The sequence below is a fragment of the Pseudophryne corroboree genome, chromosome 3 (assembly GCF_028390025.1).
Source record: "Pseudophryne corroboree isolate aPseCor3 chromosome 3, aPseCor3.hap2, whole genome shotgun sequence".
NCBI lineage: Eukaryota > Metazoa > Chordata > Amphibia > Anura > Myobatrachidae > Pseudophryne > Pseudophryne corroboree.
In genome coordinates this window covers 735809346-735833607 of record NC_086446.1, presented here as the reverse complement: position 1 = coordinate 735833607, position 24262 = coordinate 735809346, and the positions used below count along the sequence as shown (strand labels likewise).

Below are 24262 nucleotides of genomic sequence, written 5' to 3'. Positions count from 1 at the left end.
GGCGATACCGAAAATGTACACAGACATCAGAAAAAGAGTCACCAGTGTCCTAAAAAATGCAGTTGTACCCAATGTCCACTTAACCACGGACATGTGGACAAGTGGAGCAGGGCAGACTCAGGACTATATGACTGTGACAGCCCACTGGGTAGATGTATTGCCTCCCGCAGCAAGAACAGCAGCGGCGGCACCAGTAGCAGCATCTCGCAAACGCCAACTCGTTCCTAGACAGGCTACGCTTTGTATCACCGCTTTACAGAAGAGGCACACAGCTGACAACCTCTTACGGAAACTGAGGAACATCATCGCAGAATGGCTTACCCCAATTGGAATCTCCTGGGGATTTGTGACATCGGACAACGCCAGCAATATTGTGCGTGCATTACATCTGGGCAAATTCCAGCACGTCCCATGTTTTGCACATACATTGAATTTGGTGGTGCAGAATTATTTAAAAAACTACAGGGGCATGCAAGAGATGCTGTCGGTGGCCCGAAGAATTGCGGGACACTTTCGGCATTCAGCCACCGCGTGCCGAAGACTGGATCACCAGCAAACAGTCCTGAACCTGCCCTGCCATCATCTGAAGCAAGAGGTGGTACCGAGGTGGAATTCAACCCTCTATATGCTTCAGAGGATGGAGGAGCAGCAAAAGGCCATTCAAGCCTATACATCTGCCTACGATATAGGCAAAGGAGGGGGAATGCACCTGACTCAAGCGCAGTGGAGAATGATTTCAACGTTGTGCAAGGTTCTGCAACCCTTTGAACTTGCCACACGTGAAGTCAATTCAGACACTGCCAGCCTGAGTCAGGTCATTCCCCTCATCAGGCTTTTGCAGAAGAAGCTGGAGACATTGAAGGAGGAGCTAAAACAGAGCGATTCCGCTAGGCATGTGGGACTTGTGGATGGAGCCCTTAATTCGCTTAACCAGGATTCACGGGTGGTCATTCTGTTGAAATCAGAGCACTACATTTTGGCCACCGTGCTCGATCCTATATTTAAAACCTACATTGTATCTCTCTTTCCGGCAGACACAAGTCTGCAGAGGTTCAAAGACCTGCTGGTGAGAAAATTGTCAAGTCAAGCGGAACGTGACCTGTCAACAGCTCCTCCTTCACATTCTCCCGCAACTGGGGCTGCGAGGAAAAGGCTAAGAATTCCGAGCCCACCCGCTGGCGGTGATGCAGGACAGTCTGGAGCGAGTGCTGACATCTGGTCCGGACTGAAGGACCTGCCAACGATTACTGACATGTCGTCTACTGTCACTGCATATGATTCTGTCACAATTGAAAGAATGGTGGAGGATTATATGAGTGACCGCATCCAAGTAGGCACGTCAGACAGTCCGTACTTATACTGGCAGGAAAAAGAGGCAATTTGGAGGCCCTTGCAGAATCTGGCTTTATTTTACCTAAGTTGCCCCCCCTCCGGTGTGTACTCCGAAACAGTGTTTAGTGCAGCCGCTCACCTTGTCAGCAATCGGCGTACGAGGTTACTTCCACAAAATGTGGAGATGATGTTCATCAAAATGAATTATAATCAATTCCTCCGTGGAGACATTCACCAGCAATTGCCTCCAGAAAGTACACAGGGACCTGAGATGGTAGATTCCAGTGGGGACGAATTAATAATCTGTGAGGAGGGGGATATACACAGTGAAAGGGGTGAGGAATCGGAGGATGAGGAGGAGGTGGACATCTTGCCTCTGTAGAGCCAGTTTGTGCAAGGAGAGATTGATTGCTTCTTTTTTGGTGGGGGCCTAAACCAACCAGTCATTTCAGTCACAGTTGTGTGGCAGACCCTGTCGCTGAAATGATGGGTTTGTTAAAGTGTGCATGTCCTGTTTATACAACATAAGGGTGGGTGGGAGGGCCCAAGGACAATTCCATCTTGCACCTCTTTTTTCTTTCATTTTTCTTTGCATCATGTGCTGTTTGGGGACTATTTTTTTGAAGTGCCATCCTGCCTGACACTGCAGTGCCACTCCTAGATGGGCCAGGTGTTTGTGTCGGCCACTTGTGTGGCTTAGCTTAGCCATCCAGCGACCTTGGTGCACCTCTTTTTTTCTTTGCATCATGTGCTGTTTGGGGACTATTTTTTTTGAAGTGCCATCCTGTCTGCCACTGCAGTGCCAATCCTAGATGGGCCAGGTGTTTGTGTCGGCCACTTGGGTTGCTTAGCTTAGTCATCCAGCGACCTCTGTGCAAATTTTAGGATTAAAAATAATATTGTGAGGTGTGAGGTGTTTAGAATTGACTGAAAATGAGTGGAAATTATGGCTATTGAGGTTAATAATACTACGGGATCAAAATGACCCCCAAATTCTATGATTAAAGCTGTTGTTGAGGGTTTTTTGTAAAAAACACCCGAATCCAAAACACACCCGAATCCGACAAAAAAATTTCAGGGAGGTTTTGCCAAAACGCGTCCGAATCCAAAACATGGCCGCGGAACCGAATCCAAAACCAAAACACAAAACCCGAAAAATGTCCGGTGCACATCACTAGCCGAAACCACCCTTTCGTGTTTTGGTTTTGGATCTGGATGATTTTTGAAAAAAACATAAAAACAGCTAAAATCACAAAATGTTGGGGGAAATTTGACCCTATGGTATTATTAACCTCAATAACATTTATTTGCACTCATTTCCAGTCTATTCTGAACACCTTACAATATTATTTTTAGACCAAAAGGTTGCACCGAGGTGGCTGTATGACTAAGCTAAGCAATACAAGTGTGCGGCACAAACACCTGGCCCATCTAGGAGTGGCACTGCAGTGACAGACAGGACGGCACTTAAAAAAACTAGGGCCCAAACAGCACATGGTGCGAACTTTGCGGTCAGCGGTGAGGTTACTTTCGGTCAACCTCTAACTGCAAAGTTCCCACCATTGGCTACAATGGAGCGCATAGGCGCTACATTGTATCTGTGCCGTGTGCTGCCTGACAGACACTACAGGAGCACACAGCCAATCAGGAGAGTGCCACGATGTGGCGCTCCCTGATTGGCTGAAGGGACCCTCTTTGACAGGAGTCAGGGGGGGTCCTGGCAGTCAGGGAAAGGGGTCTCATGTGTAAACATGGGACCCCTTTCAGTGCGTGGTCGGGTTTCCGTTTTTTTTTTGCCAAGTACGTGGATTATTCAAAGGTCGGATTCTACCCTGGATTATGTGAGTATAATTTTTAACACAGGTACCCCTAGGATTCTACATGGAGAAGAGGACCGAGCCTCGTGGGAACATAGGTAAGTATGTATGTATGTATGGAGGTGTGCATGTATGTAATAAACTTATACTGTCACGGTGTGTGTGTCCTGTTTTTTTTGGGGTATTTTTTTAGTAGTAGTACTACAGGTACCAGCGGGCCCGGTTTTCCACCGCATGCTGGTACTTGTGGTTCTCCAAGTACCATCTTGCGGGGGAGGCTTGCTGGGACTTGTAGTACTGCTACTAAAAACAATATTCACAATTTTTCACAAGGCTATCAGCCCCCCATCCGCCGCCCTTGGATGGGGGGGACAGCCTCGGGCTTCACCCCTGGCCCTTGGGTGGCTGGAGGGGGGGACCCCTTGATTGAAGGGGTCCCCACTCCTCCAGGGTACCCCGGCCAGGGGTGACTAGTTGGGTATGTAATGCCAGGGCCGCAGGGACCAGTATAAAAGTGTCCCCCGGCTGTGGCATTATGTACCTGGCTAGTAGAGCCCGGTGCTGGTTTCAAAAATACGGGGGACCCCTACGCTTTTTGTCCCCCGTATTTTTGGAACCAGGACCAGGCGCAGAGCCCGGTGCTGGTTGAAGAAATATGGGGGAACCCCTGTCATTTTCCCCCCCATATTTTTTCTACGAGGACCGGCTCAAAGAGCCCGAGGCTGGTTGTGCTTAGGAGGGGGGACCCCATGCAATTTTTTTTCAGATTTTTAAGACTTTAAACAACTTTTTAAGGTACACAATGAAGCCCTGCATGGATCTCACAGATCCGGCCGGGATTCCTTGTGTTTTGTCAGGCAGTGTTTTACTCATCACTCCCGTAAAACACTGCCTGATATTACGAATCACATCGACATCGGAAAAAACGATTGTGCAAAACTCGGCAGCTTAGTGAATAACCGTATCAGGATTCAAAAAGTTGCAGTAAAATGCACCCGATACCATTCGAGTTCAAACACCCTTAAAAACGGCAAAAACACGAATATTAGTAAATAAACCCCATGGTCTCCAGAACTGGACACTGTATTCCAGATGAGGCCACACCAATAACCTATACAGTGGCATTATTACTTCTCTTTTCCTGCTACTGACTCCTCTCCCTATGCAACCAAGCATCTGACTTGCCTTTCTCATTGCTTTGTTGCATTGCTTTCCTGCCTTTAAGTCACTTGAAATAGTGACTCCTAAATCCCTTTCCTCCTCAGTAGTTTCCATTATAGTACCCTTGATACTATATTTAATCTTTGGGTTTTTGAGACCCAAGTGCATGATTTTGCATTTTTTAGCATTAAACTGTAGTTGCCATGTTCTTGACCATTTTTCAAGCCTAGCTAGGTCATCAATCATTTGTTTTACCCCTCCCGGTGTGTCTACCCTGTTGCATATCTTTGTATCATCTGCAAAAAGGCATACCTTCCCTTCAATACCATTTGCAATGTCACCAACAAAGATATTAAAGAGAACTGGTCCGAGTACAGATCCCTGGGGTACTCCACTGGTAACATTTCCCTCCATAGATTGCACTCCATTGACTACAACTGTCTGTTTCCTATCCTGCAACCAGGTTCTTATCCATTTAACTATTTTATAATCCACCCCCACACTTTCAAGTTTATTTAGCAGTCTGCGATGTGGGACAGTGTCAAATGCCTTACTAAAGTCTAGATATGCTACAGCTACAGCTCCCCCTTGATCTATTATTTTCATCACAGAGTCAAAAAAGTCAATAAGATTTGTTTGGCATGATCTCCCACCAGTAAATCCATGCTGTTTTGGATCCTGTAAGTTGTTTGATTTAAGATATTCCACAACTCTTTCTTTTAGTAGTTTTTCTATTACTTTCCCTAATGCTGATGTAAGGCTTACTGGTCTGTAGTTACTTGTTTCTTCCTTGCTTCCACTTTTGTACAGTGGAACTACATTTGCTCTTTTCCAGTCCTCTGGAATGGCACCTGTATTTAGTGACTGGTTAAATAATTCAGTTAATGGTGCCACCAGCACATCTTTTAGCTCTTTTAGTATCCTTGGGTGTATCCCATCTGGCCCCATTGATTTATCCACTTTTAGTTTTGAAAGTTCTGTTAGGATCTTCTCCTCTGTAAATGTACTTTCATCTACCTTATTTTTATGAATGTCCTTGCAACATAACTGTGGCCCTTTCCCTTCTCCTTCTGTAGTAAATACTGAGCAATAATAATTATTTAGGTGATCTGCTATTGCCTTGTCTCCCTCCACCAAATTCTCACTCTATGTCTTAAGTCTTATTATTCCTCCATTTGATTTTCTCCTTTCATTTATATACTTAAAAAAAGTTTTGCCCCCTTTATCTACTGACTGGGCCATTTTCTGCTCACCTTCTGCCTTTGCACGTCTGATCGCTTTCTTAGCATCCTTCCGTCTGTCCAGATACACCTCTTTGTCATTATTATTTTGAGCCTGTTTGTATTTCCTAAAAGCCATCTTTTTTGCTTTCACAGTAGTTGATACTTCTTTTGTGAACCACACTGGCTTCCTTTTCCTGGTGCTTTTCCTAACCCTTTTGATACAAAGGTCTGTTGCCCTTAGTATTGCACTTTTCAGTTTTTCCCATCTCTCCTGCACCCCTTCCAAGTTCTTCCAGTCTGCCAATGATTCACTTAAACATCTCCCCATTTTTGCAAAGTCAGCATTTCTAAAATCCAACACCTTTGTTTTTGTGTGACAGGAGTTGGATCCTGCCTTTATACTAAACCATACTGCTTGATGATCACTGGATCCCAAGTGCTCACCCACATATATGTCTGATATCCTGTCACCATTTGTAAGAATTAAATCTAATATTGAGTCTTTGCGAGTGGCCTCCCTCACCAATTGCTTGAGAGATGCTCCCTGTAAGGAATTTAGAAATTTGCCACTTGTAGCTGAACTTGCAAAGGACCCCTCCCAATTTACATCAGATAAATTAAAGTCTCCCATGATTATGACTTCTCCCTTTAAAGCCATTTTAGAGATGTCCATCAATAGGTTCCTGTCCAAATCCTGCCCCTGCCCTGGTGGTCTATAGATCACCCCAAAGCGAATAATGTCCTTCTCCCCAGTTTCCGTGGTGACCCAAAGGGCCTCAGTTTTGTCCTCAACATTTTGTATTAAAGCAGCATTTATGCTTTTTTTTCCACATACATTGCTACCCCTCCTCCTATTCTTCCCATTCTCTCCTTCCTAAATAAATTGTATCCTGGTATAGCTATGTCCTAGTCATGATTCTCAGTGCACAATGACTCAGTAATTGCGACAATATCCAGGTTATCCCTTGTCATTATAGCAATTAGCTCTGGGATTTTGTCTCCTAAGCTCCTAGCATTTGCACACATAGCTTTAAGAATTTTGTCTGTGCATCTGTTATTAGTAGCCATGTCCAGACAGTACAAAAAAAAATAACAAGTTTAAAGTTGAAATTACCTGTTTTGTGATGTTGTTCAGTGTTTGTTTGTTTGTTTCCCCCCCCCCCACAATCAGGAATCACACTCTGTCCTTTACACCACGACTACACCTCACTAAATGAAAAGGTATAGTACATCTGTCCACAAATAGCCAAATGGTCAAAGGAGGTAAACACCAGACAGCATGCAGTAATAAAACTGTTTCACTGAACAACTTTCCCACACATGCAATGGCAATTATATATATAGCTATATAGTCAATAGATATAACACTGCACAGTAAGAACTGGATGTATATCACAGGGTAATTGTACTAGAAAACCCTGACTAAATGCACTCTTTCTTAACTAACACTGTCTAAAAAGGCAGGTAGAATACTTAAGTGTCCTGTAAAGTCACAGCACTGATAACCAGGCGGCTTTACACAGGAGGATTTGCCCAAGCAGTCCCAGGAACAGTGAGCTGAGGGATAATGGCGCTGACAGGGAGTGAGGGAGAGACAGATATGCAGCTCCAGGGTGGGAACATTTGCAGGAAATGGCGCCCTGGGGCTGGGGGAGGTGCTTCAGGTCTAAGCCTTATCCCCCTGCTGGCAAAACCACCGGGTACTGTGGGCTACTGAAAATGGTCTAGAGAGAAAACCTGACCTGTCCCATGCCCTGGTGATCTAGTGGGATCGCCTGTACTGCCACAGTGTCCACCACCAGCGCGTGCGGCCCGCCTCCCACTGATCGCGCCGGATCGCATTAAAGACCGGGTCCCGCAAGCGAGACCCACTCACCACCTCCCGAAGCGCGGCCACGCGATCCCGGAAAGTCCCCATCGTGTGTGCCTGACCAGAAGAAAACCAGAGCCTCCTGCTGTAGTTACCCGGCAACCAGGGCTCGGGAGTGTACAGCGCCGCTGGGGAGAGCTGGAGCTGCAGCAGTGAATGTCTCCTGACATTTACCACCACTGCTGCCCTTGAAGTCTTCACTTTTTTCTTCAAAAAAAGCTCTTCTTAGGGCTGCCTGGAGCAGCCCCTCTGTTATGTGCCTGCTTACTGCAGCACCAACTACAAAACTGAGCTCCTGTGCAGGGAGGCGGGGTTATAGAGGAGGCAGCGCTGTGCATCCTGGGAACAGTCAAAGCTTTGAGCCTGTTGGTGCCTCAGATTAAGATCCTACTCTACACCCCAATGTCTATCTTTGTGGAGCCCAGTGTACCCCGCAGCAGAAATTATTCCAGCATCTCTAGTTATAATAATACAACACAGAGCTTGTAATGGGCCCTACACACTGGCCGATATCACTGCACGATATGAACGATCTTGTTCATTAATGAACGAGATAACGTTCATATCGTGCAGTGTGGAGGCACCAGCGATGAACGATGCGCGGCCCCGCGCTCGTTCATCGCTGGTGCCATGTCGGTTGTGCATGCAGGCCAATATGGACGAGATCGTCCATATTTGCCTGCAAGTCTACGGAGCCGGGTGACGGGGGGAGTGAAGAAACTTCACTCACCCCGTCACTGCCCCCCCCCCCCCCCCCCCGCCGGGTCGCCCATATCGGCGGTCGGGCAGCTCGGCGGCACATCGCCAAGTGTGTAGGGCCTATTAGAGTTACTCCCAGCCAATCACGCTTCCCTCTCACGCTCATAATACACTCATTCCAAATGACTGAAGTGATCAGCTGCTAAGGCAAGCAGGCTATACTGTACATAATTTTGGGATTCGCTTGTTTTACTGGATGCATTTACTAATTACAGTTAAAATACTTTATTTGACCCATCTTTTACCAGGTCCTCCCTGTCACCCTCTGCCGTGCATCTACTTTCCTGGGCATGTCAATGCTAACCCTGGGCTGCCTTTTCTGCATGTTAAGCTGTCCCGTCGGGTTGGGATTGAAATGCCGGCGGTTGGGATGCCGGTGGTCAGAATACTGACAGCAGCATCTGATGATCAGAATCCCGACAGGGGAAGGTAAGTATTCTTACCTTACCCCAATGGCCCCCTAACCCTACCTTCTTGCAGCCTGAACCTAACCCTCCCCGGGGGTGCATAAACAAACCCCCACCCTGCAGCTTAAACCTACCGCCCCTCCCCAGCCTGCAACCAAAACCTAACCCTCCCTCTGCAGCCTAAACCTACCCCCTCCGCCCCGCCCCTTACCTGTCAGGCGGTCCAGCGGATGCTCGTTCGGGATCCCGGCGCCGGGCTGGTGACCCAATTTGGGATTCAGGTTTCGGCATTCCAAGTAGTGTCGGGATCCCGGAATCGGCATTTTGACTGCTGGGATCCTAACCGCCAGGATTCTGACTGGATCTGTCCTGTCCATCTGTCACAGCAGTGGCAGCCAATGGTGGCGTGGGGAGGTAGCTCACGCCATTGGCGTGTGACCTGGCTCACACTGAGCACGACCGACAGAGACAGGGCAGGCCATTCCGATTATTATTATAGCTCATCTAACCACCACTTTGCTGTTCTTTGTTTTAACAATTCAGTTGCAGTTTGTCAATGTAACAGCTAAATAAATTGTAGTTTTTCCCCTATTTTCTCTGACTCAACGGTTACATTTCCCCTGGTGTTTCTTCCTTGCCATAATAATCTCCAGCCGCCTACTCTAAAATGATGTTGTTTATATCATGATGTCCTCATTACCCAAGTGTGCTCTGGCTTCTGCCGACTTAATTCATCTTAGAACAGTTGCACGATTAGCACAAAGGTGTAATTGATTTTATACTGATAAACAGATACCAGACAAGAACTAATACCCCTTTTCCACCTACGAGCACGGGTCGCAGCCGGGAGCCTGACACGGGAGCTGCCCGGCTGCGACCCGTGCTCAGCCCCTTTCACATCAGCAGTCATCAACCCGGCATATTGCCGGGTTGGTGACGCTGCTAGTGACGCGGCAGGGGCACATGATCTCCCAGCGCCGCCCTTCCATACAGTGTAAACGGGAACCGTGTCGCATCGACACGGCTCCCGTTTACACTACAACCCTACCCGGATCATTCCTGTGTCCTACCCAGGTAGATAGCCGGGTAGAATTCACGGGTCACTTGATCCGGGACCCTTTTCCACTTGCAAAAAACACGGGTAAATGCGCACCCCCGTGCATTTACCCGTGTTTTTTGAGCTAGTGGAAAAGGGGTATAATTTGCACTTATTACTAGGACATACTTATTTTCTGAAAAGCTTGGATGGTGCTAATGCCCCAACATGTGTGGTTTACAATGTGTTGTTAGTGGGAATACTTGTCCAAATATATAGTCATTTTGAAAAACAACTTTAAACTCTAGAACAATTATCCTGAAAAAGAAATATTTGGAAAACTCATTAGCCTGCAACAATGTAAATGACTGAGTATTCCGCCTATGTGTTTCTGGCTCCCCTAACACATTTCGGGGGGTTGGCCTAATACTTGTATTATTTGCGTGAGATTCCTGAACTAAAGCCTATTGAGTATTGAGGAAATGTGCATTTTGCTGACTCAGCATGGGGAGAATGCGTCGGCATCAGCAGAAAATCCAGGAGAAAATGTTTATTATATACTTGCTTAATGAGGCCTTGTGTTTTCTTTTTTTAATATTCCAAAGTAAAATCAGGCTCTTACAAAGTGTATGTGTGCATGTGTATCTGTATATTTATTGTATACTCTTCTACATCCAGCTTTTGTGCCTTACAACTCAGTCTCCTAACAAAAACAAAAACAAAAATAAAAGAAGTGATAAAGTGGAGATGGGTAAAGAGTGATAAATGACCAGCCAATCAGCTAACGGCCATGTAATAGGCTGTGGGGTAGATGTATTAAGCCTGAAGAAGTGGTAAAGCAGTGATAAAGAAGTTATAAATGGAAGGTTATAAATGCATCAGCCAATCAGCTCCTACTGTCATTTTTCAAACCTGTAATGATTGGCTGGTGCATTATCACCTTCTACTTATCACTGCTTTATCACTTCTCCGGGCTTAATAAAGTTGTATTAATAGTAATACCTGGAGAAGTGATAAAGCAATGATAAGTAGAAAGTGATACCGTACAAACCAATCATTACGGGTTTGAAAGATGACAGGAGCTGGTTGGCTGGTCATTTACATTTATCACTCGTTATCCGTCTCCATGTTATCACTTTTTAAGGCTTAATACATTTGGACCGTTGTACCTTATAACCAATGCAGGAAATGGCACGACCCCATTTGAAAGTACTGTATGTATCTCTAATTTCATTTCCCCCCCTAGAATGTAACAGCTATACAATGGGGGTAAGGTGTAATCAGGAAGATTGCTGGTCTGTTCAGGGAGACAGGGAGATTGCTGCTATTTTAGGAAGTCTCCTGAAGAATGCGGGAGGCTAGGCAACTAAGCAATATTAACATTTTAGAAATATATAGCTGAAGAAAGAACTTCTTAGATGTGTTATGAGCAATGAGACACCCCCCCCAAACTCCTCCCCCACGCCCACCCATCTGTTAGTACCACGTTTAGACCATGGGTAACTAATGAGTAATAATTATGGACGAAATTTGATCCTTTGCCCATCCTTAGTTTGGAAATGTTATAAAGTATCTCAGTGTTAAACATCTAATAGCTCGAATTAACCTGTGTTAATGAATACGGTTTCAAGTTGTGTTACAGCTGCTGAAATGATGTTCCCGCCTCTCTGGTCCTTTTAGCATGACCTGGGTTGTTACAGGCAGCCCTGTCTGGAACGCCAATAGGTCTTGATATATTCACACTGTATACTGAATTCTTGACCGTGATTGGTTCCTGGGTCTTGTCGTAGGTCTTGTTGGTTCCATAGACACATAGGAGCTGAATCTTGCATAGTTGTTCTGCTGCTGTCTTGTTGTTGAAAGTGGAGAGCAACACTGCACAGACTCCATGTTGCTACTCATCCAGGGAAGCTTCATGCCCTATACCAAGATGGCCAATAAGGTTACTACTGAGCAAGTGTGGAGCCAACTGGGAACTGTGTGAGAGTGCCACAGTAGAAGACAATAGTCTTCCTCTTAGCTCCAGTGATACCTGCTACTTTACACGTTGGTCCAGCATACTGCTAACCAGTACATACATACATACATTCACTGGCTGGTGAGCTGTAAGATACCTCAATCCGCTAAACTCTGCTCCATCTACCAGTGTGTATAACAGTGAGTATGGCTGTACCTGCTTCATCATCAATTATACCACTACACTTGTTAACGACTTAACTGATGATTTATTTCGCCGAAAGGTGCTCCGAAATTGTCGGGTTTTTTATGAGTGAATTAAGTGAAGAACATGACTTTAACCCTATCCCAAATGATTTTAGTTTAAAAAAAAAAGGAAAAATATATTTTGTCTTTTTTTTTAACATTTTTCAAACATCGAAACATCGTTCGGGAACATCGAGACCATCGGAACATCGCGACTATCGCGGCTTTCTTTTTGAAAGCCAGGATAGCCTGCTGCAGGTATGCAGGGGGGGTCTGGGGGAGGCTTGGGAGGGTTAATTTACTCTCCCCAGTGGCTGCCATTGTCTGCAGCCGCCGGAGGGGGGATCCTGCCGTGCTGACCGATCAGCAGTGATCGTCAGCACGACAGAAACAGGGAGAGAGTGCAGGGAGGCAGAGGGACCTTCCAGTCCCTCTGACATCAGCAGCGGAGGGAAGTTTATCTTTCCTGCCGCTGCTAACACTCTCTCTAGTGTATTCAATTATCCGCAAATTCGCTGCAATTTTTCGCCCCGAAAATTTTTCGCGGCAATCGGGCGAAAATTGCCGCGAAAACGCTGCGTTTTTCGACCTATTTGATTCCAAACGGGTTTCACGTGAAAATTCTTGCACTGAAAAGTGCAGGTGAAAATGGGGAAATCAGCCTGTACCCCCAAAAATGCTAAACTAACATAGGAAACTCTGTGAAATATCTGCTATATTGCTACAGTGCTAATGATTTGTGCCTACTGAAAAGAACTGTGTGGCATTTCATGATAGTGTAATTATTCTGGAGTATACTGAAGATCTACTTAATAACTTGCTGCTATGCAAATAACTTATGCTGTTCAGGAAATCAATTAGATGTTAGCAAATTTGTACTGTGGAATATACTTAGACTATTGGAAAAAACTGCAAAATTTCTATTTAAGGTATTTACCTATGCATGCAAAAAATCTGTTACTTCTCATCAATTTTCTAATTGTGGAAAAGACCTGTATTATTTGAGAGAATTGTCCAGCAAAACATTTACTAGTGCTATTTGGCAAAATGGTGAGCATACTCTTCAGTGAAGTTTGCCTGTGCTATGCTGAAAATCTGGCATGCTGTATTCTATATATAGTTTTAGTAGTCCTGAGAAAATCAGGAAATAACGTGGACAATAATTGTATTCCCATTGTATTAACGAAGTTATGAAATATATATATTTACGTACTTTTAGTTAAAACATGTATCTGACCAGCAAGATGCATATATATTTAGAATGCAGCAATTGGACAACTTTATCTTCAAAAATAGAATTTCTTACAGTTGTTCTGGAGGGTTGGGATTGATTTGCCGGTGTTTGGGATGCCACCTTCCATGGTGGTGTCTAAACTTAACCCCCCATCCCCATAGCCTAGACATAATCCCCCCCCCCCAACCATAACCTTATTATTATTATTATTATTTATTACCAGTTATTTATATAGCACACACATATTACGCAGCGCTTTACAGAGACTATTTGGCTATTGGCATCTGTCCCTGCCCCAGTGGAGCTTACAATCTATATTCCCTACCACATGTACACACACACACATTGACGCTATCAGTATATTTTTGGACTGTGGGAGGAAACCGGAGTACCCGGAGGAAACACACGCAAGTACAGGGAGAATATACAAACTCCACACAGTTAGGGCCGTGGTGGGAATCGAACCCATGACCTCAGTGCTGTGAGGCAGTAATCCTAACCATTACACCATCTGTACTGCCCCCCCTGGGGGGTGCCTTAATCTAACACCCCATCCCCTCAGCCTAAACCTAACCTCACTGGGGTGCCGCCTAACAGCCTACACCTAACCCCCCTCCACACACACACACACCGCGGCATACCAGTCCTGGGTCCGGTGGATGCATGTTCGGGATCCCAGCTGTTGGGATTCTTGCGCCAGGATGGTGTCGGGATTCCAGCGTTGGGATTCTGACTGCTGGGATCCCGACAACTGGGATACTGACTGGATACCATTATGGATACAATAACATAATCTCAGGTTTGTTTATTGAATACAATTGTATCTACACAGCAGATCAATTGCTGAATGCAAGGGCAATAGAAATAGGACCCCCACTAGCACACAATTCAATTAGAGGCAGCTGAGCTGTTAAGTCTGTTCTCCCATTCTCACTGTCACCTCCCTCAGAGATAAGGGTAGTGACATCAGTCACTGGTCCATCAGCTTCCATAACATCTGCCTCTGCAGAACCCAGAGATAGCAAGAAAGCAAAGGTGACTGTCATGCAAGCTTGTGTTTGAGAGTCAAAAGGTCAACAGCATCAAAAGGATGACAGGGTCAAAAGTTAGACAAAGTTCAACGTGGTCAGAAGTTAGGCAGGGTCAAAAGGTCGACAGTCAAAAGGTCAACAGGGTCACAAGGTTGACTGTTGCCATTTTGACCCTGTGGCCCTTTTGACCCTGTTGAACTTTTGACCCTGTCTAACTTTTTTGTGTTGGACCTTTGACCCCATCTAACTTTTGACTATCGACCTTTTAACGCTATCGAACTTTTGACACTATCTTCTGACTGTCAGCCATATTGTGTCGAACTATTGACTGTCTATCTAGACATTGTCTGTCTATACATTGGAACCCCTTGTGTGGGCCCCAGGGCAAAAAACTTGTGCGTGCCCCTAACATTACAATTGTTAAAAGGATATACAGGCAATGTTAATGTGTAAATTCTCCAAGCACCGCAAATGTGTTGAAGATACTGTACAGGTTGAGTATCCCATATCCAAATATCCGAAATACGGAATATTCCGAAATACGGACTTTTTTGAGCGAGAGTGAGATAGTGAAACTTTTGTTTTCTGATGGCTCAATGTACACAAACTTTGTTTAATACACACAGTTATTAAAAATATTGTATTAAATGACCTTCAGACTGAGTATATAAGGTGTATATGAAACATAAATGAATTGTGTGAATGTAGACACACTTTGTTTAATGCACAAAGTTATAAAAAATATTGACTAAAATGACCTTCAGGCTGTGTGTATAAGGTGCATATAAAACATAAATGCATTCTGTGCTTAGATTTAGGTCCCATTGCCATGATATCTCATTATGGTATGCAATTATTCCAAAATACAGAAAAATCCGATATCCAAAATACCTCTGGTCCCAAGCATTTTGGATAAGGGATACTCAACCTGTAGTGCCTCCTTTTTACATTATGCCACAAAGAAACCCCAGTCCACATTATGCCACTGTGGTCGCCACACAGGTAATGTACCTTTGTGTTGAAGCCCCCATTTCCGTAGGAGGGGCCTTAAGCAACCGCCTAAAATGCGTTTTTGTTAATCCAGCACTGCCCACCTTTCTGAGCATTGGCATATTATAAGGGGCATCTTAATGGCTTTGGAATACAGATTAATTGAGCACAAGCGAATGATGTAGCCATAAACAAATTGAACAGACTAACCGCTCAGAGGATGAGGAACAGTGAAAATTTTCCGCCGCAGGTTAGCAGACTTTGGTGTAAATTTTGGAAGTGTGGACTTTGGTAAATCTTGCTTCTGTATTTTTCTCTGATGTGCCATGAGCTCCAGTTTGAGAACACGTTCTTGCGAATTAAAAATGAAGTCTGGCCGGTGGTATTCAAGAGCCTCCTATTAAAAGAAAGAGAAAACTTCAATATAATGTTGCTCATCAATTAAATACAATATATATATTTTACTAAAACACCTTATGTATTTTTGGAGTTTGAAATTAAAAGAGATGTGAACTCTGTAATAGGAACTACTAAATAGAGTGCAGCAAAATGGAAAAAAAAACAAAAAAACAAGAGATGTGCGGCTAGCATGCTAAACAGCCCGACCACTATGCTAATTAGCCAGACCAACATGCTAATTATCTCTGCCAGTATGCTAATCATCTCTGTCTTCTATTCACCATCAGTGAGAAACAGTTGCATAGAGCAGTAGATTTGTGAAGGGGAAATATAGGATTGAGAGCTGCTTTTCCTACTGCCAGTGCTAGATGGCGGGGGGGGGGGGGGGGGGGTATTAGAAGGGGACATTTATTTGGATGCATGCTTTGAGTAGAGGACCTATCACACGGTTGATACTCATTTTGCAAGCAACTGTGCAATGCAAACAAAGGATAACAGAAACGGTGTTAACTGAAATATCAATTTAGCAATAAAATGTACAATATAATATCTACAGTAGGTTCTCATGCCAGCAGTATAACATTGTTGGATAAAATAGCGATGCTTGTTGTGTAACATTCATAGAGGTCAGCTAACTTTTTTTTATATAAAACAAATAAAATACATTTACCTGCAAACTCATTATTTCATGTGAAAACTCCCTGCTATTGTTGTTTTCTGTTAGTTCTGGAAATGGCATGTTTTCTTTATCATCATTTCCAGTGGGCCTGCACGGCTTATGCCCCGTGTAACCTAAACAAATGGAAAATGTACATATTTAAATATAATTGTATTATTTTATTGCTATGGTTCAAGACCCGATGGTGCCAATTAGCACAGCATTATGCATGTATTTCAAAATAGAATGTTCTGTTCTTTACTGCAGTCCCTTGTGCTGGGCAGTGATGTCAGTGGATGAAGCACGTCACACAGTTCTTCTGCTGGAGAGGCCAGTCTAATGCCGCTTTCACATCGCAAACCCTGCTTTTAAAACGTTTCATAAAATGGATCTTAAAACGGGTCTGAGCAGTTAAACTAGTGATGAGCGGGTTCGGATCCTCGGGATCCGAACCCGCCCGAACTTCACATTTTTTTACATGGGTCCGAGCGACTCGGATCCTCCCGCCTTGCTCGGTTAACCCGAGCGCGCCCGAACGTCATCATCCCGCTGTCGGATTCTCGCGAGACTCGGATTCTATATAAGGAGCCGCGCGTCGCCGCCATTTTCACACGTGCATTGAGATTGATAGGGAGAGGACGTGGCTGGCGTCCTCTCCGTTATAGTAGAACACAGAGTGACTTAGTTAGTTATAATTGTGGGGAGGATTGGGGACGGGGAGCAGATGTTAGGGAGTACAGTGCAGGGTTTTGATTATACCACCAGTGAGTTTAATCCTTTGTTTCTCTGCCTGAAAAAAACGCTCCGACCACCATATCTGTGCTCACTCAGTGTGCTGCACTGCTGCATGATATATCTGTGCTGAGTGCACTGCTCAGCTCACACTGCCTAATTGTGGGGACTGGGGAGCAGTTATAGCAGGAGTACAGTGCACAGTTTTGCTGACAGTGACCACCAGTCCAGTATACGTTTGTCTGCCTGAAAAACACTCCTGTGTTTTTTTTTTCTTCTTCATACTAGTTTAGCAGTCTGCTGACAGTGTCCACCAGGTCCGTTATACAGTATATTATATATATAAGCAGCAGTACGGTAGGCCACGGCTGTACCTACCTCTGTGTCGTCAGTGCACTCGTCGTCCATAAGTAATATAATACTATACTATCCATCCATCTACATTGTATACCTGTGGTGTTTTTTTTTTTCTTCATACTAGTTTAGCAGTCTGCTGACAGTGTCCACCAGGTCCGTTATACAGTATATTATATATATAAGCAGTACGGTAGGCCACGGATGTACCTACCTCTGTGTCGTCAGTGCACTCGTCATCCATAAGTAATATAATACTATACTATCCATCCATCTACATTGTATACCTGTGGTGTTTTTTTTCTTCTTCATACTAGTTTAGCAGTCTGCTGACAGTGTCCACCAGGTCCGTTATACAGTATATTATATATATAAGCAGTACGGTAGGCCATGGCTGTACCTACCTCTGTGTCGTCAGTGCACTCGTCGTCCATAAGTAATATAATACTATACTATCCATCCATCTACATTGTATACCTGTGGTGGGTTTTTTTTTCTTCATACTAGTTTAGCAGTCTGCTGACAGTGTCCACCAGGTCCGTTATATACAGTATATATTATATATATATATATAAGCAGTACGGTAGGCCACGGCTGTACCTACCTCTGTGTCGTCAGTGCACTCGTCGTCCATAAGTAATATAATACTATACTATCCATCCATCTACATTGTATACCTGTGGTGGTTTTTTTTTCCTTCATACTAGTTTAGCAGTCTGCTGACAGTGTCCACCAGGTCCGTTATACAGTATATTATATATATAAGCAGTACGGTAGGCCACGGCTGTACCTACCTCTGTGTCGTCAGTGCACTTGTCGTCCATAAGTAATATAATACTATACTATCCATCCATCTACATTGTATACCTACCTGTGGTGGTTTTTTTTTTCTTCATACTACTTTAGCAGTCTGCTGACAGTGTCCACCAGGTCCGTTATATACAGTATATTATATATATAAGCAGTACGGTAGGCCACGGCTGTACCTACCTCTGTGTCGTCAGTGCACTCGTCGTCCATAAGTAATATATAATACTATACTATCCATCCATCTACATTGTATACCTGTGGTGTTTTTTTTTTCTTCATACTAGTTTAGCAGTCTGCTGACAGTGTCCACCAGGTCCATTATACAGTATATTATATATATAAGCAGTACGGTAGGCCACGGCTGTACCTACCTCTGTGTCGTCAGTGCACTCGTCGTCCATAAGTAATATAATACTATACTATCCATCCATCTACATTGTATACCTGTGGTGGTTTTTTTTTTCTTCATACTAGTTTAGCAGTCTGCTGACAGTGTCCACCAGGTCCGTTATATACAGTATATATTATATATATATATATATATAAGCAGTACGGTAGGCCACGGCTGTACCTACCTCTGTGTCGTCAGTGCACTCGTCGTCCATAAGTAATATAATACTATACTATCCATCCATCTACATTGTATACCTGTGGTGGCTTTTAGTTGTGCGCATTAAAATATGGAGAACAAAAATGTGGAGGTTAAAAAAATAGGGAAAGATCAAGATCCACTTCCACCTCGTGCTGAAGCTGCTGCCACTAGTCATGGCCGAGACGATGAAATGCCATCAACGTCGTCTGCCAAGGCCGATGCCCAATGTCATAGTACAGAGCATGTAAAATCCAAAACACAAAAGATCAGTAAAAAAATGACCCAAAAATCAAAATTAAAAGCGTCTGAGGAGAAGCGTAAACTTGCCAATATGCCATTTACGAAACGGAGTGGCAAGGAACGGCTGAGGCCCTGGCCTATGTTCATGGCTAGTGGTTCAGCTTCACATGAGGATGGAAGCACTCATCCTCTCGCTAGAAAAAAGAAAAGACTTGCGGCAAAAGCACAGCAAAGAACTGTGCGTTCTTCGAAATCACAAATCCCAAAGGAGAGTCCAATTGTGTCGGTTGCGATGCCTGACCTTCCCAACACTGGACAGGAAGAGCTTGCGCCTTCCACCATTTGCACGCCCCCTGCAAGTGCTGGAAGGAGCACCCGCAGTTCGGTTCCTGATAGTCAAATTGAAGATGTCACTGTTGAAGTACACCAGGATGAGGATATGGGTGTTGCTGGCGCTGGGGAGGAAATTGACAAGGAGGATTCTGATGGTGAGGTGGTTTGTTTAAGTCAGGCACCCGGGGAGACACCTGTTGTCCGTGGGACGAATATGGCCATTGACATGCCTGGTCAAAATACAGCTCTTCAGTGTGGAATTATTTCAACAGAAATGCGGACAACTGGTGTCAAGCCGTGTGTTGCCTTTGTCAAGCTGTAATAAGTAGGGGTAAGGACGTTAACCACCTCGGAACATCCTCCCTTATACGTCACCTGCAGCGCATTCATAATAAGTCAGTGACAAGTTCAAAAACTTTGGGCGACAGCGGAAGCAGTCCACTGACCAGTAAATCCCTTCCTCTTGTAACCAAGCTCGCGCAAACCACACCACCAACTCCCTCAGTGTCAATTTCCTCCTTACCCAGGAAAGCCAATAGTCCTGCAGGCCATGTCACTGGCAAGTCTGACGAGTCCTCTCCTGCCTGGGATTCCTCCGATGCATCCTTGAGTGTAACGCCTACTGCTGCTGGCGCTGCTGTTGTTGCTGCTGGGAGTCGATCGTCATCCCAGAGGGGAAGTCGGAATACCACTTGTACTACTTCCAGGAAGCAATTGACTGTCCAACAGTCCTTTGCGAGGAAGATGAAATATCACAGCAGTCATCCTGTTGCAAAGCGGATAACTGAGGCCTTGACAACTATGTTGGTATTAGACGTGCGTCCAGTATCCGCCGTTAGTTCACAGGGAACTAGACAATTGCTTGAGGTAGTGTGCCCCCGTTACCAAATACCATCTAGGTTCCACTTCTCTAGGCAGGCGATACCGAGAATGTACATGGACGTCAGAAAAAGACTCACCAGTGTCCTAAAAAATGCAGTTGTACCCAATGTCCACTTAACCACGGACATGTGGACAAGTGGAGTAGGGCAGACTCAGGACTACATGACTGTGACAGCCCACTGGGTGGATGTATTGCCTCCCGCTGCAAGAACAGCAGCGGCGGCACCAGTAGCAGCATCTCGCAAACGCCAACTCGTTCCTAGGCAGGCTACGCTTTGTATCACCGCTTTACAGAATACGCACACAGCTGAAAACCTCTTATGGCAACTGAGGAAGATCATCGCAGAATGGCTTACCCCAATTGGACTCTCCTGGGGATTTGTGGCATCGGACAACGCCAGCAATATTGTGCGTGCATTACATCTGGGCAAATTCCAGCACGTCCCATGTTTTGCACATACATTGAATTTGGTGGTGCAGAATTATTTAAAAAACGACAGGGGCGTGCAAGAGATGCTGTCGGTGGCCAGAAGAATTGCGGGCCACTTTTGGAGTACAGGCACCGCGTACAGAAGACTGGAGCACCACCAAAAACACCTGAACCTGCCCTGCCATCATCTGAAGCAAGAGGTGGTAACGAGGTGGAATTCAACCCTCTACATGCTTTAGAGGATGGAGGAGCAGCAAAAGGCCATTCAAGCCTATACATCTGGCCACGATATAGGCAAAGGAGGTGGAATGCACCTGTCTCAAGCGCAGTGGAGAATGATTTCAACGTTGTGCAAGGTTCTGCAACCTTTTGAACTTGCCACACGTGAAGTCAGTTCAGACACTGCCAGCCTGAGTCAGGTCATTCCCCTCATCAGGCTTTTGCAGAAGAAGCTGGAGGCATTGAAGGAGGAGCTAAAACAGAGCGATTCCGCTAGGCATGTGGGACTTGTGGATGGAGCCCTTCATTCGCTTAACCAGGATTCACGTGTGGTCAATCTGTTGAAATCAGAGCACTACATTTTGGCCACCGTGCTCGATCCTAGATTTAAAACCTACGTTGGATCTCTCTTTCCTGCAGAGGTTCAAAGAACTGCTGGTGAGAAAATTGTCAAGTCAAGCGGAACGCGACCCGTCAACATCTCCTCCTTCACATTCTCCCGCAACTGGGGGTGCGAGGAAAAGGCTACGAATTCCGAGCCCACCCGCTGGCGGTGATGCAGGGCAGTCTGGAGCGACTGCTGATGCTGACATCTGGTCCGGACTGAAGGACCTGCCAACGATTACTGACATGTCGTCTACTGTCACTGCATATGATTCTCTCCCCATTGAAAGAATGGTGGAGGATTATATGAGTGACCGCATCCAAGTAGGCACGTCAGACAGTCCGTACTTATACTGGCAGGAAAAAGAGGCAATTTGGAGGCCCTTACACAAACTGGCTTTATTCTACCTAAGTTGCCCTCCCTCCAGTGTGTACTCCAAAAGAGTGTTTAGTGCCGCCGCTCACCTTGTCAGCAATCGGCGTACGAGGTTACTTCCAGAAAATGTGGAGAAGATGATGTTCATTAAAATGAATTATAATCAATTCCTCCATGGAGACATTCACCAGCAGCAATTGCCTCCAGAAAGTACACGGGGACCTGAGATGGTGGATTCCAGTGGGGACGAATTAATAATCTGTGAGGAGGGGGATGTACACAGTGAAAGGGGTGATGAATCGGACGATGATGATGAGGTGGACATCTTGCCTCTGTAGAGCCAGTTTGTGCAAGGAGAGATTGATTGCTTCTTTTTTGGTGGGGGCCCAAACCAACCAGTCATTTCAGTCACAGTCGTGTGGCAGACCCTGTCGCTGAAATGATGGGTTCGTTAAACTGTGCATGTCCTGTTTTTACAACATAAGGGTGGGTGGGGGGGCCCAAGGACAATTCCATCTTGCACCTCTTTTTTCTTTTCTTTTTCTTTGCGTCATGTGCTGTTTGGGGAGTATTTTTTGGAAGGGCCATCCTGCGTGACACTGCAGTGCCACTCCTAGATGGGCCAGGTGTTTGTGTTGGCCACTAGGGTCGCTTAGCTTAGTCGTCACACAGCTACCTCATTGCGCCTCTTTTTTTCTTTGCGTCATGTGCTGTTTGGGGAGTATTTTTTGGAAGGGCCATCCTGCGTGACACTGCAGTGCCACTCCTAGATGGGCAAGGTGTTTGTGTCGGCCACTAGGGTCGCTTAGCTTAGTCGTCACACAGCTACCTCATTGCGCCTCTTTTTTTCTTTGCGTCATGTGCTGTTTGGGGAGTATTTTTTGGAAGGGCCATCCTTTGTGACACTGCTGTGCCACTCCTAGATGGGCCAGGTGTTTGTGTCGGCCACTAGGGTCGCTTAGCTTAGTCGTCACACAGCTACCTCATTGCGCCTCTTTTTTTCTTTGTATCATGTGCTGTTTGGGGAGTATTTTTTGGAAGGGCCATCCTGCGTGACACTGCAGTGCCACTCCTAGATGGGCCAGGTGTTTGTGTCGGCCACTAGGGTCGCTTAGCTTAGTCGTCACACAGCTACCTCATTGCGCCTCTTTTTTTCTTTGCGTCATGTGCTGTTTGGGGAGTATTTTTTGGAAGGGCCATCCTGCGTGACACTGCAGTGCCACTCCTAAATGGGCCAGGTGTTTGTGTCGGCCACTAGGGTCGCTTAGCTTAGTCGTCACACAGCTACCTCATTGCGCCTCTTTTTTTCTTTGCGTCATGTGCTGTTTGGGGAGTATTTTTTGGAAGGGCCATCCTGCGTGACACTGCAGTGCCACTCCTAGATGGGCCAGGTGTTTGTGTCGGCCACTAGGGTCGCTTATCTTAGTCGTCACACAGCTACCTCATTGCGCCTCTTTTTTTCTTTGCGTCATGTGCTGTTTGGGGAGTATTTTTTGGAAGGGCCATCCTGCGTGACACTGCAGTGCCACTCCTAGATGGGCCAGGTGTTTGTGTCGGCCACTAGGGTCGCTTAGCTTAGTCGTCACACAGCTACCTCATTGCGCCTCTTTTTTTCTTTGCGTCATGTGCTGTTTGGGGAGTATTTTTTGGAAGGGCCATCCTGCGTGACACTGCAGTGTCACTCCTAGATGGGCCAGGTGTTTGTGTCGGCCACTAGGGTCGCTTAGCTTAGTCGTCACACAGCTACCTCATTGCGCCTCTTTTTTTCTTTGCGTCATGTGCTGTTTGGGGAGTATTTTTTGGAAGGGCCATCCTGCGTGACACTGCAGTGCCACTCCTAGATGGGCCAGGTGTTTGTGTCGGCCACTTGTGTCGCTTAGCTTAGCCATCCAGCGACCTCAGTGCAAATTTTAGGACTAAAAATAATATTGTGAGGTGTGAGGTGTTCAGAATAGACTGGAAATTAGTGTAAATTATGGTTATTGAGGTTAATAATACTATGGGATCAAAATGACACCCATATTCTATGATTTAAGCTGTTTTTTAGGGTTTTTTGAAAAAAACACCCGAATCCAAAACACAACCGAATCCGACAAAAAAAATTCAGAGAGGTTTTGCCAAAACGCGTTCGAACCCAAAACACGGCCGCGGAACCGAACCCAAAACCAAAACCCGAAAAATTTCCGGTGCACATCACTAAGTTAAACCCCCTTCACATCGCATGTTGTAACCGGTATTTTGCCATTTCATTACCGTTTTGGTACCTTTCACACTGAACCCGCTTCACCCATAGAAAACAGTGGTTGTCATTTTAAATGGACTTTTCTGGTCCACACATGGCTAGTCGTACAATGGAACCCAGCAGCTTCAAGCATCTTTACCATGTTTTTGTAGATTACTGCATCTTCACTGTCCCAGTGATTTGTCTACATATTTCTTCATCCTCTCTGATCCTAAGCAGCTCCCTAACCTCCTCATCACTCCAATTTGCCATTTTAAAATGTATTTTTTCTGTATAATAAAACGCTTCTTCACTCTCATGTGTTTACTCCAGTTTATTTCCTGCTTCTGCCTGGTGACATCACGCATGGAGACAGCCTATCACCTTCTGTGGTTTGGAAATACCGTTTCTGAGCCTTTCACATTGCACAATGAAACGGGTCTGAACCGTGTAGGACCCTGCTTTTTAACCATTTTAAAATACTGGTATTCTATAACCGGTAAATTCAATGTGGAGCTTTCAGACAGCAGCTAGACCCGTTTTGGAAGGCTTAAAAAACGGCAATTTACC

At 45.3% G+C, this 24262-nt stretch overlaps 1 protein-coding gene across 1 annotated transcript in view; it reads right to left on the bottom strand.

Annotated features, from left to right (window-relative positions):
* The window catches only part of C3H10orf90 (chromosome 3 C10orf90 homolog), a 392649-nt gene that overhangs the window by 88465 nt on the left and 279922 nt on the right, over positions 1 to 24262 (bottom strand). The window contains exons 5-6 of the mRNA XM_063963768.1: positions 16132 to 16253; positions 15273 to 15459 (exon numbers count right to left, since the gene is read on the bottom strand). Coding sequence (XP_063819838.1) covers positions 15273 to 15459; positions 16132 to 16253 — 309 coding nt within the window. The remainder of the gene's footprint in view (positions 1 to 15272; positions 15460 to 16131; positions 16254 to 24262) is intronic.